The sequence below is a fragment of the Simochromis diagramma genome, unplaced genomic scaffold (genome assembly GCF_900408965.1).
Source record: "Simochromis diagramma unplaced genomic scaffold, fSimDia1.1 OVJJ01000553.1, whole genome shotgun sequence".
Lineage (NCBI taxonomy): Eukaryota > Metazoa > Chordata > Actinopteri > Cichliformes > Cichlidae > Simochromis > Simochromis diagramma.
In genome coordinates, this window is record NW_024387095.1 from 4,187,063 (window position 1) to 4,204,709 (window position 17,647).

The 17,647-nt window shown below is 39.6% G+C and overlaps 1 protein-coding gene across 3 annotated transcripts; it reads left to right on the top strand.

Annotated features, from left to right (window-relative positions):
* Positions 1–233: 233 nt before the first annotated feature.
* On the top strand, positions 234–7,286 carry sirt5 (sirtuin 5). Of its 3 annotated transcripts, none has more exons than XM_040046350.1 (9): positions 234–348; positions 1,740–1,843; positions 1,931–2,064; positions 2,190–2,415; positions 2,504–2,591; positions 5,276–5,329; positions 5,430–5,553; positions 5,871–5,986; positions 6,067–7,214. In XM_040046350.1, the coding sequence occupies exons 2-9, from the start codon at positions 1,753–1,755 to the stop codon at positions 6,137–6,139; spliced, it is 906 nt and encodes a 301-aa protein (XP_039902284.1). In that variant the 5' UTR covers positions 234–348; positions 1,740–1,752; the 3' UTR covers positions 6,140–7,214. The 3 variants fall into 3 exon arrangements, with proteins under 3 accessions (XP_039902284.1, XP_039902285.1, XP_039902286.1); XM_040046351.1 differs by lacking the exon at positions 234–348 and adding an exon at positions 486–600; XM_040046352.1 differs by lacking the exon at positions 234–348 and adding an exon at positions 625–1,201 and having other exon boundaries at positions 6,067–7,286.
* Positions 7,287–17,647: the final 10,361 nt, after the last annotated feature.

Sequence of the window (17,647 nt, forward strand, 5' to 3'; positions counted from 1 at the left end):
TATACAAAATGTCTTGGTTAGACAAGAGATTTCCCTCACTGCAAATAAGGGGCCGGAGACTACTCTAGAAATAATCATATAACTTTATTAAATGATTAGGCAGTGTAGCTGAATACCTTTGTCCAGTGTGTGAACACTCATTCAGTGCAAAAAACAAGTGTAGTACAAATGCTCCCTCTGCTGGACAAGTGGATTAAATGGGTTGCTGTTAACCTCGCTGAGTTCCCTGACAGGTTCATGTCCTCACAGCGAAGCCAATCCAGTGCAGTTGCTGAGCCGAAGTAGAGGAAAAGACGCCTTCCCACTTCCTTAAAGCCCCAGCTAATTGTCCAAGCTCCGGTCTGCCAGGTAGTTAGTGTTGCGAAACCGTGTGTCTGACAGACAAACCCAGTTCATCGATGAACACAGACAAAGACATGCTATGCTGGCCTCACAAGCTAATGTTATGCTAGCTGTTGTTTCCTTGGTTACCAGCGCTAGCTTCTATGTCGTTAGCTTAGCCACCTAGCATACATGGTCAGCTATCAGTCTGTGCTCGAGTACACACCTTGATCGGTTAGTTAGGATAAACAATACCGTATCATTTGTTTCGCAACCTAAGTAAGTAGTATTGTGAATAATGAGCAGTGTTAAGGAAGCAGGAGGTGCATGTTTGTGTTGTGATAAATATGACCTTTGACTTAAGCAAAGCTACAATGACCTTTCAGCTAACAAAAGTGACAGCAGTGAAAAATGGTTCAGATACAACTAATGCTCAACCAATAAAAACGAGACAGTATAACACCACAGACGACAAACTTTTTAGTTTGCATGGGCAGTATAAACATATTCATAATGCATGTGTATTTTATACAGTTTCCAGTGACTAAAAACAAGTAAATTTCTTAGTTTATTATTATAGGTAAAATAACATTAAATACATGGTTTCTTCTAAATATGTGGATTTTCGGATATCATTTCTTAGCGCTCATATCCTATGTCAATGTCACACTTTTTTTTAGTAGCACAGATAATTCTACCTTAAAATGCAGTGATAGTGTCCATAAAGGAAAATGTTCCTGTTAACGTAACATCATTTATATTTGGCCATAATTACTTCCATGGTAACAGCACGTCTGCACCAAAAATACTGCGCATGTTTCTTGAAGTGACATCACTAAGAGTAAATAGTGTGGTATGAGGAAAAAGTACACAGATGGTGGTGAGTTTACACTTTGCCTTACAGCATTTTTCTTTTTTGCTAAATATTCCTTCTGTAATCTACTCTGTTTAGTGTGATGGTCAAATAACACAGGGAAAATGTTTTTTAATTATACGGTTACTGTGGTTGTGTGGTAGATCGAGTGATTACAGTGAACAGAACAAATGTGTTGATAGCTAAGAGTATGGGTATGAGCTTTGTAAGACTTGACACATGTATGCTATGAAATACAAATTTCTGTGTTTGTCTTTGATGATAAATAGTACAATTTTAATCAAGACAGTCAATAGTTTCTATGGACTGACCCAGATAAAGCGTCACTTTAACAGTACCTTTGTTTCAAAGGCATTTCAGGATTGATCAATAAATCCATTAGACTGGAGCACAAAATAGCGTCTGCTGCGCGAGACAAAACTTTCATATGTTTGTTTTAACAAACTCAATTTGTTAAACTTTGGCTTGCTAGTTGAAGGAGTATCAGATATAAAGCCATAGAGTCAGCTATAAATAGTGACAGGGTCTTGTCTTTCTTCCCCAGTTGCAATAACCTGATGATTGTGCGCCAGTTTACCTGCAGAGCTGTTTTATTTGCCCACTTGAGAAAACCTGGGGGCAGACAAGCCATGGCTAGACCAAGCTCAGGTAAAATTGATTATTTACAGTCTCTGCCACAAATCTGTTAGCAACAACTGTCGTAGCATTTCACGGCCTCGCTGTGTTTATGTGCAGATCTGGCAGCATTCAGGGAGATTTTCTCCAAAGCCAAGAATATTGCAATCATCACTGGAGCAGGGGTGAGTGCGGAGAGCGGAGTTCCTACTTTCAGAGGAGCGGGAGGCTACTGGAGAAAATGGGAAGCACAGGTATGCACCTACAGCTGTTGGTCCAGTACAACCAGCTCTCGTGCTTTGTTTTGAGTTTTTAAAAATATTTCAGAGAGAATCATAGGTCATGATAAAAATCTAATTGCACAATTCAAAACTGTTAGGAACTGGCCTCGCCTGAGGCCTTTGCCAGAAATCCCTCACGTGTTTGGGAGTTCTACCACTACCGGCGTGAGGTCATGCTCACAAAAGATCCCAATCCCGCTCACCTGGCTATCGCTGAGTGTGAGGAGCGTCTGAGCAAACAAGGGCGCAAGGTCACCGTCATCACGCAGAACATCGACGAGCTCCACCACCGAGCTGGATCCAAAAACATCCTGGAGATCCACGGTGAGCAAAGATGTCTGATGCGGGCAAACAAACTTTTCTGTATGATAATTGTTGGTTCATTTTTTTTTTTTTTTTTGTGGAAATACAGGAAGTCTTTTTAAAACACGTTGCATGACCTGTGGCCATGAAGCAGCCAACTACAAGAGCCCTATTTGCGCTGCCCTCGAGGGCAAAGGGTAAGAGCGTCATCCGGTGCGGTTTGGTATATTGGACTGTGTTTTCCCAACAGTGTGAAAATGTGTTATAAGAGATATCGATCGCAGTCATTTGCGCCCCAAATGCCAGAGAAAGCGGGCTGTTTCAGTCAGTCAAATGTCAGTGAGCTAAATAACGCCTGATGACACGGTGAAAAAGGAAAATATGTGACACAAACCAAATGTCACTTTAGAAGCCGCCGTGCCACTTACCTGACATTTAAAATGGACGATGTTGATAGCTGACAAATATTCCTGTGGTGAATTCAGTCTCAGCTGCAGAGTGGATGAAGTCACGCGCTGAAATTCAGAATGAATAGCAGAACCGATCATGTCATGTTGAAACGTATCTGTACTGACTGTGCTGTTAGCGATTCAGATTAATTTAATTTTCTTTCCTATTGCTACTGCTCAAGGTGTGGAGACATACTGGTGTGCTTTATTACAGCACTGCGAATGGTCAATGAAAAAAAACAACAACTAAAGAACTGAAAATATCATTTTGAGTTTAGATGTTTTTCTAGTCAAAAGTATGAAAATTGTTTTAAAAAATATTGTCAGAAATTCTTGAGCCATCCTTATTTCTTCACATTTTGTTTCCAAGGAGCCAGACTTTCTTGTAACTTTATAAACTGCTCTTGAGAAATACTTCTCTGGGCTTTCTGGAGGTCTTTCTGTCATTGTCAGTCCAGTTCATGTACTTGACCAATTTCAGAGGAATGTTTTGTTTGTTCAGCCACTTAACACTGACCCTTTAATCATTCGAGCATAAAAAAATGGCTAACTCAAGGGATGAACCTGTGTTGTGTCTACACATAAACAAGTTTAATTTGTATCTTTGGGCAATTTGTTGCTAGCAGCCTGCTGCAAAAACACATAATTTGTCCACTTTTCCGTAGTCGATTCTAAAGGAAATGCGAGCACAGTTTGACAAGGATAAAAGTTGTATTTTTACAGCAAAAAAATAAAAATCCCAAAAAGCTAATATCTGAAAACTTGAATCTAAATCAAATAAACAACAAATCCCACTAAGATTAAGAGGCTGTGGAATGCTTTCATGCTCACAGAAACGCTCATAACAAGCAACCAGCTTTAAGCCAACATATTAGAACCACTCATCCAACGACATCAACGACACAGCCCTGCAATCACTTGGGTCACATGCATCCTAAAAAATAGACAAAGAATGGTCAAACAGATTCACATGGAAGAAGGCACAAGTGTATGAGGTTGGTGAGTTTTACCAGGATTTCAATTACATATCAGTAAAAGCGTACTTTATGGTCCTGCGATTGTCTGTCTCTCTGCTTATACGTTTCTATTCGGACAAGGGGGAAGAGCAGTTTATGCTCGCCTCAGAAAGGTTCGCATGCAGCTCTCCAAGATCCTGATTCTTAGTCGTTGTAAGCAGCCAACTCAGAGGCAACTCCTCCAGAAAGGAAAAGTGACCTGTTCCATGATTAAAATCAATGATCTGATTAGAAGCAGGGGTGTAACAGATCACAGAACTCCTGCTTCTAATCAGATCATTGATTTTAATCATGGAGCAGGTCACTTTTTCTTATCATCAAAATGTAACTTTGCTTTTGATTAAAAAAAAAAAAAGAATTTAAGATAAGATAACTCTTTATCACCATTGCACAGTCATACCTTGTACAATAGTACAACGAAATTGGAAACTGTCCCACGTTGGCACTGGGCACAACTAAACACAACACCAAACAAATTTAAAGTGGATTTTACACTTCCATGGCCACAGTCTCAGTGGTGCAATCACTGTAGGTCTTTGAGTCTTTAATGCAGTACATCTGTGAGGGCAGTGCTATACCTGAAAGTCAGTGTACCTGAGGCTCAGGTTCAGTTCAGTTTTATTTATATAATGCCAAATGGGGGTGTGGCTGTAGCTCAGGAGGTAGAGTAGACCATCTACTGATTGAAAGGTTGGTCGTTCAATGATGTCAAATATCCTTGGGCAAGATACTAACCCCAAATTGCTCTCCGATGCATCCATCAGAGTGTGAATGTGTGTGAACGTTATCTAGTAAGCGCTAAAAGCACAGGAGAAAGTGCTTATGTGAATGGGTGTAAATGGATAATTGTGGGATGTCTAGAAGAGTAGAATCGGTATATAAGAATCAGTCCATTTACCATTTAAATAACAACAACAGTCACCAAACGTACAATAACCGTTGTCTCACTTGGCAACAGTGGGAAGGAAATAACTCCCTTTTAACTGGAAGAAACTTCTGGCAGAACCAGACTCAGTGAGGAGCAGGAATCTGCCCTGACTAGTTGGGGTGATGGGAGGAAGACAGGATAAAGACAGGTCGCCAAAGACAAATTATGAGTCACACAAAGCTACTTTAGCAATATTCAGTAAGAATATGAAGTGAAAACTGAGCATAGACTCTTCATTTCTTTATCTGTGCCTAAAAAAATTATTTCTTTGAAATAAAGGTTATAGCCCCAATTTTCCAATTTTCTCCAAAGTCTGTTGAGAGTTTTGTTTTTTTAACTTGCTGGAATTAGTTTTTTCAAGTGAATGGGTAACAGTTACACCTGTAGCCCTGTGTCTGACCATGTCTGAGAAATATTAGGTACATTTAGAAGTGGTTCACTTGGTAGTGGCAACTAACATCTCAAAGGCAACCTAACTGTCTCCTCAGAGCTCCGGACCCAGACACACGAGATGCCGAGATCCCAGTCCAGAATTTGCCCAGGTAAAACACACTCTCTCTTTTAACACACAATTCTTTTCAAATGAATTTATTTGTTTTGACAAAGTGTGTGTGTGTGTCTGTGTGTGGGTGTGTATTTCAGGTGTGAGCAGACAGGCTGTCACGGTCTCCTTAGACCAGCTGTGGTTTGGTTTGGAGAGACTCTGGATGCTGACATCCTCACCCGTGCAGAGAAAGTGTTGGACAGCTGTGACCTCTGCCTCGTGGTACGTGTGTTTGTTTGTGTGTGTGTGTGTGTGTGTGTGTGTGTTTGGGGGGGGGGTCACAGGACAGGTAGAGAATTTATAGAGGTGCTATAGGACCAGAGATTTCACACTGCATCTTTCCAGGTACAGCAGAGCTTCACAACCTACCTCAGCAACACAAAAAGCTGCTTTGTTTTTGGCGATGTTGGCAGGATATTCAAATTTTAAAAGTTACATTTATTACAGCATGTAATTGCAGCCTGCTTAATTGACAGCACTCCAGTTTGTAGTAATCAGCAGAACCTTTCTCTCTGTTTCCTGGGTATCTCGCTTTGCAGGTCGGTACTTCATCCGTCGTGTATCCTGCAGCCATGTTTGCTCCTCAGGTGGCAGTCAGAGGCGTCCCAGTGGCCGAGTTCAACATGGAAAACACTCCCGCCACCATGCGCTTCAAGCACGTGTCATTTACTTTTGCACAATGACACACTGTTTAATTTCATTGCACTCTGTAGATAATTCTTTTTTTCTCACCAGGTTCCACTTCCACGGCCCCTGTGGGACCACCTTACCCCCCGCACTGGCACGCCATGAGACTGAACAAGAATGAAAAAAACACGACTCCTGGAATGTTGGCTTCACAGAGACCGGGTTGTCTTAAACCAGAAAGGTTTACTGGTAGTGCCAAGAAAATTGGTTTCTGTGTGACGAGCAACAGGCGTGAAGGATGTGAAGACGAGGCCAACAAATTATCTGTCACACAGATAACACGTTTAAGAATTTGACTATATTATCAATATGTCCACACAGCTGTAAGAGTTTGCTGATTGAGTGGCTTCTGGTTTCTAATCATTAGGCTGTGATGAGAGTAACTGATTTAATTGTCATCAGGTTGCAGCAGATATTGCAGTAATGCCAAATCACCCCTATTTGATGTCAGCAATGATTTGTGAGTTTGTTTGTTGTTGGGGTTTTTTTGGGTAAAAATGAGTTGCTGAAAAAGAAAATGAAGACAGTGGAAAGCAATGATAAATGATTAAATACCATAACCAACGTCATCACTCATTGGGCAACGAAAGGCTTTTGATTGCCTGACAATAGGGGGCAGTGTTTAGCTACCTCAGCTAAAGCCTGGTGGTTGGTCTCCAACGTGGAAAAAAAACGACTCCTAAAGGATTTTTGAGCTTTGCCTGGGATATGTGGGGCTTGCGTATGTTGATGCTGTGTGAATTTAGAGACTGTGAGGAATGGTGTGCATAATACCTTCCAGCGGCTACGAGTGTGCTCCTGTTAAAGCCGGGACAACGGGGACTGTGTGTTACCTCAAGCAGTCGTACGGACACACAATGCACATGCGAGTGCTCACGAATGATTTGTCGCATGTATGTTAATATTTTCACACTATCAGAACAGCTTGTGGAAATTTGAATGATTCAAATATTGAAGTGTCTCACCAAAGCTTCCTGTGTGGATCTAACATACTGCACGAGTTTCAAGTAATGCAGCAGTGTGAGTCGGGAAAGATCAGAGAGTTTATACCACCGCAGTGTAATGGGTGATGTTCTGCTTTCTGAAAACATCTCAAAGATGAGATTGTGCCTGACACTTGGCTGCTTGGCCACAGCTAGCACAACCTCTCTCCATTATCATCACTGAAGCATAAATACACAGTGTACACTAGTGGAGTCCAGTTTGAATTTCTGTGTATTATTACTGTGTCACACCTGATCTTTGCAAGATCTGAATATCATCAGCAAGCATTTGAAAGAAGTGAAATTATAAACATCAAGAAATTATTGATGTACATATTTATGTTCTATTATCAAAAATATCAACAAAAATAATATAATATGTACTCATTACAGCGATTTGGGATATATATATATATATATATATATATATATATATATATATATATATATTAGGGGTGCAACGATACACAAAATTCACGGTTCGGTTCGGTTCGATACTTTGGTGTCACGGTTCGATATTTTTTCGATACAAAAAAATGTTCATGCCTTTTTAATTTGTCATTTATTAAAATTATAAATATATATTTTAACTCAAAAGTACAGTTTTTAAATTTAACCCTAACCCTTGTGCGTGTTTTTTATTTTGACAGCGAATGCGCACCACTTATGTGCAGCCCTGGTTATTTAGCTCGTCATATTGCAGCCACAGAAATTATTTTGTCCATGAAACCATAAAGCTGCACTTTCTTTTTGCCTTATAGTCTGATTTGTCATAACTTCTCCGTTTTGTGGTAAGCTTTTCTTTGGCTGTCACTTCTTCACCCTGACCTGTCTTATTTGGCTCAGCAGAACTAAAATATATATCTGTCTGTGAAGGTTCTCAGTCATCCAGGTCATCGTAGTCAAATATATATCCTGCTGCTTTTACACACGCACTCACATAAGCTCAGCGATTCTCTGCGTGATCAACCTCTCACATGTTTAAGCTTGCTGCGGGAGATTTCACTTGTCATGTTTGCATAGTAAGCTAACGATTAATAAGACTATGTCAGAGGAATTGGTGCGCAAATTATCATCACTCACAGATCAGTGCTGTCGCTCTCTATACACAGTTCACACGATTGCAAAGGGAAAGCAAAAAAACAAGCGCAATATGTCACATATTGACAGTGGCTCACCGATGCCAATGACATAATTACCCAGCTACATTTCTGAAAGAATGCAAAAGCATTGACATATATTTTTCCTTCCTACAATAGCCCGACGGGCAGGGAAGAGATAGATTTTGGTAAACCGACTGAAAAAAATCGCTAGCCCCAGGACGTCGGGCTAGCGATATTGCGAGCCCTGTATCTTATTGAGGAATCACTCATCTTTGGAAAAGAGTTTATTACAGAGAAATGTCTCTTTCCAAAATAAAAGCTATACTATCCGCTTCTTCTGGGCTATATTCTCAGCAGCATATTAAACATATAAGGAGAGTCATGTGCTAACAGCTGTCTAAATGACTCGGCTAAAGTTAGTAGCATGCTTGTTGTTTTTGTCTTTGCACTAGGATGATGTCGGCGTAAATGTGCAGTCATATTCGTTGTGTTCCCACTAGTGCTTTCAGGTTAATCTCGTTGAAATGACCTTAACACCACAACACGGCAAATCTCCGTTAACGAGCTACCGCCGATCGCCCCGTGCATGGGGCTAGACGGCCAACACGTTAACGAGCTAACTGCGCTAACACACTAGTTCCCACCCATGTAATTGAGCATTGCATGGCACATCCAACATACAGTTTTACTTTAGTCCATGACTCGCTTACCTTCAGGGTCATACGTCACATGAAAACCAAAATAATTCCAAACGCCAGATCCGAATGAGGGTGGGGGAGGTGCCCTGCGCTCTTCCTTCTGACGATGCTGTCTGTGTTGAGCGCTCAGTGGATCTGCGCTCGACAGTGCAGCCTAGGCGGAGTAGTCGAACGCAGATTCACTGAGCGCTCAACACAGACAGCATCGTCAGAAGGAAAGTTGATAAAATAAATTACAAATGTTGTATTGTTCGATACATATGCGTACCGAACCGAAAGCACTGTATCGAACGGTTCAATATCGATACGAATATCGTTGCACCCCTAATATATATATATATATGTTACAGGCAAAATAAGTCAAAAATAACAGCAGCAATAACTGAATTATAAATTTGTCACAAGTTCCCAAAAATGCTACACTGACTCCATAGAATGCGCCCCACTCTAATGTGGATCATGAAAAATGTAGACCACACACACACAAACAGTCAAACTGGAAATGAACATCAACATGCAGTTTGTATGAAAATGTACAGTTCTGTGTAAAAGTCCTGCGCTATCTGCCATGTCTTTATATTTTGCTAGGAAAATGAAAAATGGGTGCAGCAAATTATTGAAATGTGCACAAAAATAAAGTGTATACGCTTGTTCATTTTTAACAACCTTTGAAGGTTAAACACAGTGTGAGCTCTCTTAGACAAGGTAATGATAAATGGAACTATATGGTGCTTTTCTACTCTGGTTGAGCAGAATAGAAAAGCCTTCTTCACACAAGCATTTGTTTCTCGTGTAAATAAAATGCGAAAATGTGGAGGGAAGGGACAGTGTGATTGACATGTGGATAAAATGTCTTTCTCCTCACCTCAAGCCTCATCTCCTGAACTGAAGTCAAAGCTTTCACACAAAAATGTGCATAAACAAGATGATTTATTGCTGATGTTTTTGCAGGTACTTACCGTCATTATATTAGACATGCGACCATACCATCTCTCTCTGACAATGAGCCAGATAAACAACAACTGGTTATAAGCTAAGCTAAGCTCCGGCTTATGTGTCTTAAAAATCCCACTTTCTCTCTGATAAACGGTTTAGTTTCTTTGTCACACCGTATGAGATTTTATTCACTAAATGCGTGACTCCAACAATGTTAGATCCCATTCAAAGAACGTTTCCCTAATGCCCGCTAACAGTAGCAAAAGCAGCAGTGCTTATCAACAGTAAAGCTCAGCATATTCTCAACAACAACATTCTCAGAAATCCTGGAGTACTATTGGTCAAGATACTTATACTGTTATAGTACCATAAGTGCTTCCATGCAGTGAACGCCTCAGGAGTAGAAATTATAACAAAAAAGCATTTTGCAGAGGTGGGACCAAGTCATTGTTTTGCAAGTCTCAAGTAAGTCTCAAGTCTTTATCCTCAAGTCTCAAGTCAAGTCTCAAGTAATGTCAGGCAAGTCAGAGTCGAGTCTCAAGTCACTGGTGTAAAAGTCCGAGTCAAGTCACAAGTCTGAAACTTTGAATTTCAAGTCCTTTCGAGTCTTTAAAAAAAAAAAACGAAAAAATAATGTTGCAGTTATATGCTAAATGTAAATATTAGACCATGTAATTTTAAAATCTGTGTTTTTCTCAACACATGACAAAATAGTGAACTTAGAAAATATACACAAATTGTGAAATTGCACCTCTTTAAAATGCAGCTCAATTAAACCTAGCTCCAAGAATAATTTTCACCGACAGTTCTGAGATAAGCTGCATGTTATTCTTGGATGCGCTTGTAGGACCGGCTTTAAAATCGCATGACAAAAATATCATACACATTAAAAAAAACTGTATCACCAACGTAGCCTGGAAAATATTTGCTAGTTAGATGAAGTCAGCTATCTCATCTTAGCATATTTATATGCATATTTATAATCATACGGTTCTTGGAGTGAGTGCATACACTCGTGAAGTTTAGTAACTTCAGGTCACTGCAACAAGCCCAGGTACAGTTTACCGACGGATGGGTACAGGACCTTGAAATGCACCGTGTAGAACGAAAGACCATCGTACGTATCATAAGTTTACCAGTCTCACAAATCGTCGTCATAAATACACATTCCTTAACCGTTTATTAATAGGACCTTTGAGCTCAACGGTAATTAATTAGTAGTGGAAATAATTTCTGGTACCCATCACAGAAATGTAGCAGTGACAATAATATTGTATGCTGTAATCGTACTGGACAATTAGTTATACAAAACAACTGTTTTATCCTGTGAATAAAAGTATATGTTTTTGTCAATGTACCATAATAACAGAAGCGAAACGCAATATTGTGTCAGGACAATTCACTATTTATGCACAATAAATAAAGGAGCATAGCGCGACAATTTCTGTTCAGCGCCAGACTTGCTTGTAACCTATATCACTAATTATGTTAAGAAAATTACGTATTAACTACTAAAAAACTCTGACCTTCGTGTAAATGCTTGGAGCAGACTAACCTGTGAGCTGGAGTGTTCTGGGATGTTATATTTGATCTTTGAATGGCTGCAATCCAGGCCATCCGTCGCGTCTTTGTTACTTCGGAAACATGGCTGAACAATTTCTCTTCAACGACGTAATCCGATAACAACCGATCTCTTTACCCGTCGGCTTCCCGTGGCTGTCATGCGACCGGCTATTGCAGTTAATAATACAACGGCTTCTTGACATTTTTGTGTTTCTTTTTATCGCTGTATAACTGATTTTAATTGAAAGCCTGCGTGCGCTAGTACCGCTTGCCACGAGTTCCCAGAATCCTTTGCGGTTCTACCCGTGAATGACGTCACATTTTCAATCTCTATATAATATGCATGTTAAATTTTATATTTGGGGTAAAATATCAAGTCTTTTCAAGTAAACCGGTTCAAGTCCAATTCAAGTCCCAAGTCATTGGTGTAAAAGTCCAAGTCAAGTCACAAGTCTTAGAACATTTTTTCAAGTCAAGTCTAAAGTCATAAAATTAATGACTCGAGTCTGACTCGAGTCCAAGTCATGTGACTCGAGTCCACACCTCTGGCATTTTGCACTAAATACACTGGTCTCTCACTAGTTTTTTTCTAACTCAGACTCCTGAAGCTTCAAGTTAGTTTCTCACGTTTTCACGTCTCCTGTTACTAACTTACTAACTAAAATGCAAGCGTGTCTTTTCAGATTTCAGAGGTAGCTTTTGTGCAATCGACACATAACCAGTAATAACCAGAGATTATCAGTTGTGGTTCTTAATTACCATTACAATGGTGGATTTTGACAATAAATTCATGAGCATCTGCATGAGCAACCATATACAATATCCGGCCATACTTGTTTTCCCTGTTGTAAGTTGAACATGCACAGAATTTTAAAATCCTCGAGTGTCTTGATGGAAGAGTATGCAAAACCAGTTTCAGAATTCAGATTGGCACCTACAATTTGCTGCTAAAACTGCTAATGAATTAAACACCACCATAATCTTCTGCCACTTCAAGACTGACCAGGTATGTACAACAAATAATGTTACAAAATTCCCCAAAAATCAAAGTTCCCATACTTGGAACATGGTGCCAGTGAAATAATTTCATACAGCTATTTCAATGTCCAAGTTCAGTTCTTGAAAATATGACAGTTAGCGATCTAAGTACTTAAATTTGATTTGATATCTTGCAACACCATCATATGCTATTAATAAACATTGCATGGGTAATTTGCATTCTGTGAAGGCCCCCTTAATACTGAACACTGTATGCAGCCTTTTCAGGGAAGTGTTGCGTAAGACAGTGCACATCCACATTCTACAACTGCACAAGTTTGTAGTAAGAGTTTGGGTGCTAAACTAGTCTCCTTGCAAACAAGTCATTGCTGTCAGTGAAAACATTTCCTGCATAGTGAAATATAAAATAAAATAAAAGAATTGCAAAGCTTTTGAACAACTAAAGTGTGATCAAGCAAGCATGGAGCAAATTTTGCTTCCAAAAGTATAGCAGTTGTTTTTATTTTCACTTTCAGAGCTATGAAAAGAAGAGGCGACATTGCATTCGTGATATCTGGTTTCAAGAGCCAAAATTACAGACGCTTGAAAACAGTGCAAAACAAATGGATAACTTGATGGTGGCTTCATCAAACGTTAACTACAGTCTATATATTTTACACATCTGACAATTCTTTGGAATTGGGTTATAGTCAGTACACTCATTTCTATGCTACTCCCATTTAATTTAATTGGCACATAATCTGTGCAAACAAATAAAAAATCTGCAAAAGGCCATAGAACTGAACTGAACTCGTGACAGTTCTAGATGTTGAGAATAGAAATGTGGTTTATACCAAGATTACAGAGCATGTCTGTTGTTCACAATCTGATAGAAGCAGAATAAGAGTACAGAAAGACAAAATATAAAATAAGGACTATCAACATAGAATATGGAACTTTTTCAAGCAAGCACTGAGGACTCAAAATCACAGTATTAAAAATGACAATTCAAAAATTACTTTAACTCAGGGGGAATCATGGCTAGACAATGAGCCTGGACTCATAGTGTAGGTAAACAGGAGACCTTTCATGTGCTATAAATTAAAAGTCACTTATCCCACGTGGTGATATCAACCTTTAAAGTTTTTACAAAAAGCATGTTTTCAGGTTTTCTCCAGTGAGTTTTTTGGAAAGTAGATAAAATCTAATGTACTAATGCTTTTTATGTGTTCATATTTTAGACAACAAATGCATGGATTTTGCTATTAAAACCTAAATGTCTAAGAAATTTTGATTTTGGCTTTAGACTGTGACACCTGGCGTAGGTGTAAAACTGTTTTGGTCGCAGTTTTTCTTTCTTTTTTTCTTTTTTTCTTTTTTTTTTTTACAGAACTCAAATGTGTTTTTCAGCCCTGAAAATTTTCTGTGACTGTCTCGCTTGAAAATTTAGTTAATTCAAAATTGCTGGATAAAGTAAGGCAGTTTGAAAAAGTGCCAAATATCAACTCACCCCATATATTAGAAGAACTGTAACTCAGACAGTTCATAGTAGGGAGGTAAAAATTTACATGGCTTAATTATGAATATTAAAGTTATTTTTCCCAAACCCAGGTGATTCTGGGAGCATCAAGTGGAAATTTCTCTCAGATTTGACTGGTTTTGCTAGCTATCATTTACATTGGATTCCTATTAGGAAGAGTAGTCAAGGCTGTATTAACATGAGTATGAAGTCCTATAAACAGTAACACTTCCGAAACTGAACAATCTGTATTGGCACTACTGTTATTATTTTAGGACAGGCTATAAAAATATAAACCTTTTCTCGTTCAACAATCTCAGGATTTCAGGTGCCAGAAAAGTCTGGAACCTCCTGCTGTTTATGTGCCTGACATTTCCCTTTCCTGCCCACAAAGAATCCAACATCCTAGACTGCTATTATCTCAGCATAAACACAAACTGTGCATGATCCAATCCCTGCTCTGTCAGCAGGCGTTATTAATATTTGGCTAATCTGATTTTCATATTAGCTCCAAGAAATCTCATCTCACCAATTCATTCCATCTCCCTCTGCTTTTACTCGGGTACCTTTCGCGGTGATGTTTTCTCTCTCCCCTCTCATTGTACATCTGCCATGTGTGTGGTGTTTGAGACGCCATGCCTCCCTCCCTCCCTCTACAGCTACGCCTCCATCACCTGCTCATTAGAGAGAGGATGATGGTCCGACGGTCCCCCATGACTCTGCTCCAAAAATAACAGAGCCAATTTCCCGGCTGTTAGGCGGCGATTTCACACCAATCTCAGTTGTACTGCCCAGCGAGGCCTGTCAAGGAGAAAGAGAGGCAATGAAAGCTGACGAAAAAAGGTGGAATAGAAGAGGATGGGAAAAAATATAGGTCAGACCTACAGTATCTGAAAATACAAGCTCTATATCGTATAAACATACTGCCCTCATCAGTCAAAAGATGTTTTCACAAACTTAGATACATTTTTTGGAACAAAATGTAGTTTTTATACATTTTGTACAATATGTGTTCATTTTATTTTTCACTTTTGACTGAGCCGAGCGAACAGCTCTCTCCTTCCTCCAGTCCCTGTGTCACAATTGAAGTCCTTCAGTATTAATTTAGCACAGTTTACAGTGTCATCGTGGTTGTAATTCTAATATACATCGCTAAAAAAAACATCAAAGGAACACTTTTTAATCAGAGTACAGCATTCATATTGATCTGGTCAGTTAAGTAGCACAGGGGTTGCTTTGATGTTAATGGAATGAACAACAGGTGCACTAGAGGTACAATAGTGATCAGTCGCCAAGGAGTGATGTTATAGGTGGAGGCTGCTGACATTTAACCCCCCCAACCTTTTCTGATTAGATTTTCACTGGTTTTGCATTTGGCTGGGGTCAGTGTCACTGTTGGTAGCGCAAAGTGATACCTATAGAATCGCAAGTAGTCCAACTCCTCCAGGATGGCACATCAATATGTGCCATTCAGTCTGGAGAAGCCGTGGACGACATCATTCAGCATGTCCGGTCAGTGGTGGGTCAGTGATGGTGGAGGAATATCCGTGGACGGATGCACAGATGTCTACAGGCTTGGCGTCAGCATCCTGACTTTCATTGGGTATTGGGATGAAGCACGTTGTCAGACACCACGCTGCTGCAGTGGATCCTGGGTTCTTCTCGGGTGACAATACTTGGCCTCGTGTGGTAATGTGCAGGTATTTCCTGAAGGATGAAGGAACTGATACCATTAACTGGCTCACACACTTGCCTGACATAAATCCAATAGAACACCTCTGGGACATTATTTTTTGGTCCATCCAATGCTCCTCAAACTGTCCAGGAGCTCAGTGATGCCCTGGTTTAAATCTGGGAGAAGATCCTCAAGGACACCATCTGTCATCTCATTTGGAGACATTATGAGACATTCCTCCTGATCTGATGTGTTTTCAAAGTGCTGCTTTAAATTTTTTGATCAGTGTATTAAGTAGATTAATATTTTCCTTCCTTTCCTTTTTATCAAATATCATTTAGTTCAATGGATTCCCAGAGTCGAATGAATAATTACGAATGAGCTCCTGCTTGACAGAGTACCATGAAAAGCATGACTACCTTTATATACTGTACAAGCTTCATTGAGCCCCTGAAAACTTCAAAATCCCACTCAGAATTTTTCAAACTCACACATATAAAATTTCAAGCCCTCAGAGAAACTTACAGAATTCTACTCTAATTGTCCTAATTACTTATTATGTCCATCTGTACTGTGAAGTTCCTTCATTTTCCAACTTTACACTTCTATAAAAAACAGCTCTAGAGTTACTTTGCCCCCATGAAACAGCAATTACAATAATAGTTGTGTATGACAATGTGCATTTCCTCTTGAAGCGAGATTGGATTTATATTTTGTTGCTGCTCAGTGTGGAGATCTCTACGGTACACTTCAACACAAACAACTCTGAATGTTATTTTTCAGTATCAAAGACACAGAAAGCAGCATATGTACTGAGCAGGTTTGTTAAAAAACATAACTATTAAAAGTAACCATCGGATTAGACACTTATTTTCAGAAGTACTCACAGTGCTGTCTTTACCTCTTCTAGCTTACACACAACTTCATACTACAGTGCTGCATACAGGCAAGCACAAAACCCCTCCCCTTTACTAGTTCCACAACAGTAAATTTAAACAGTAGCAGAGCAAAGCTGGTGAAATATCTGAAAGACTGACGCCCTGCTTCCAGGACAGAAAAAACTGCATTATAGAGCTAACACAACTTTGGCGGATAGACCGTACAGTAACACGAAGCCCCCATGGTATCAAAAATGCTATAAGTATTACGAAATTCTAGTATTGTGACAGCCCTAGCCTCTACTGCTGTTTTACAGCTTCCTTTGCGCTCAGTTTCAAGATTGTATATAGATGAATAGAAAAGCACCATTACATCATACACTGGTTTCCTGAGATCAAAAAGCTTCAGATCTGACAAGTTTCATGTCTACATCTGCAACTTCACCCTCAAACTTGTAATCCAGGAGCTCAGCGATGGCGATGAAAAACAGCTGTTCTCACTGGAAGTGTTTATCAGCTGATGAGCGTAACTGGGATTATTTTGAGGTATTTATTTTTGACATTGTGCAACTTGAATTTGTCCTACAGGACCAGACTGTCTGGAGACTGTGCTGAATAAAACAAAGTTGTTGGTTTTTTTTAAACTCAAGTGCTTTGTCTAACATTTATACATGTTATACTTGCAGACTGCAGTAGCTGGGGAATCAATCCACCAACCTCTTGACTGGGAAACAACCCACCCTAGCTCCAGAATCACAGCCATCCCAAGCAGGCCTTCAGCCCCTGAAAGAGAAAACTTAAAATCCTACTCAGACCTTTTTAAAATTACCATGTATTTTAAATCACATTGAAATGTTCAATAATTTTCCAACTTTACACTTTTATATAAAAAACAAAAAACAAAAAACCCCAAATCGTCTCCCGTAGTTGCATTTAAGAGGAAAAGACCCCTTTTGTACCATTTGATACACATGATCCTTTCTGCTACAAAGTTGGGCAACATGAGAGTGCATGAGAAGAGGCTCGCGTTGGAGCCAACTTGGAGTAGCCACTGGCAGTTTTTGACTCTTTTGGCTTCTTTTCAGCTTCAATGGTTCACTGCTTGCATGTGTGTGTCTTCTCAAAAGCAGAGCGCAGAGCAGCACACCAAAGCAGCAATCTCATCATGATGGGTTTGGCTCGGCATCAGCTGGCTTTGCATAGAATATCTCAGCCATTCGTTTTCATTTAGTGTTTGTGACCTGACTTTTCTTTCTTGTGTACACATTTCTGATTGTAACTGGAACCAAGGTGAAG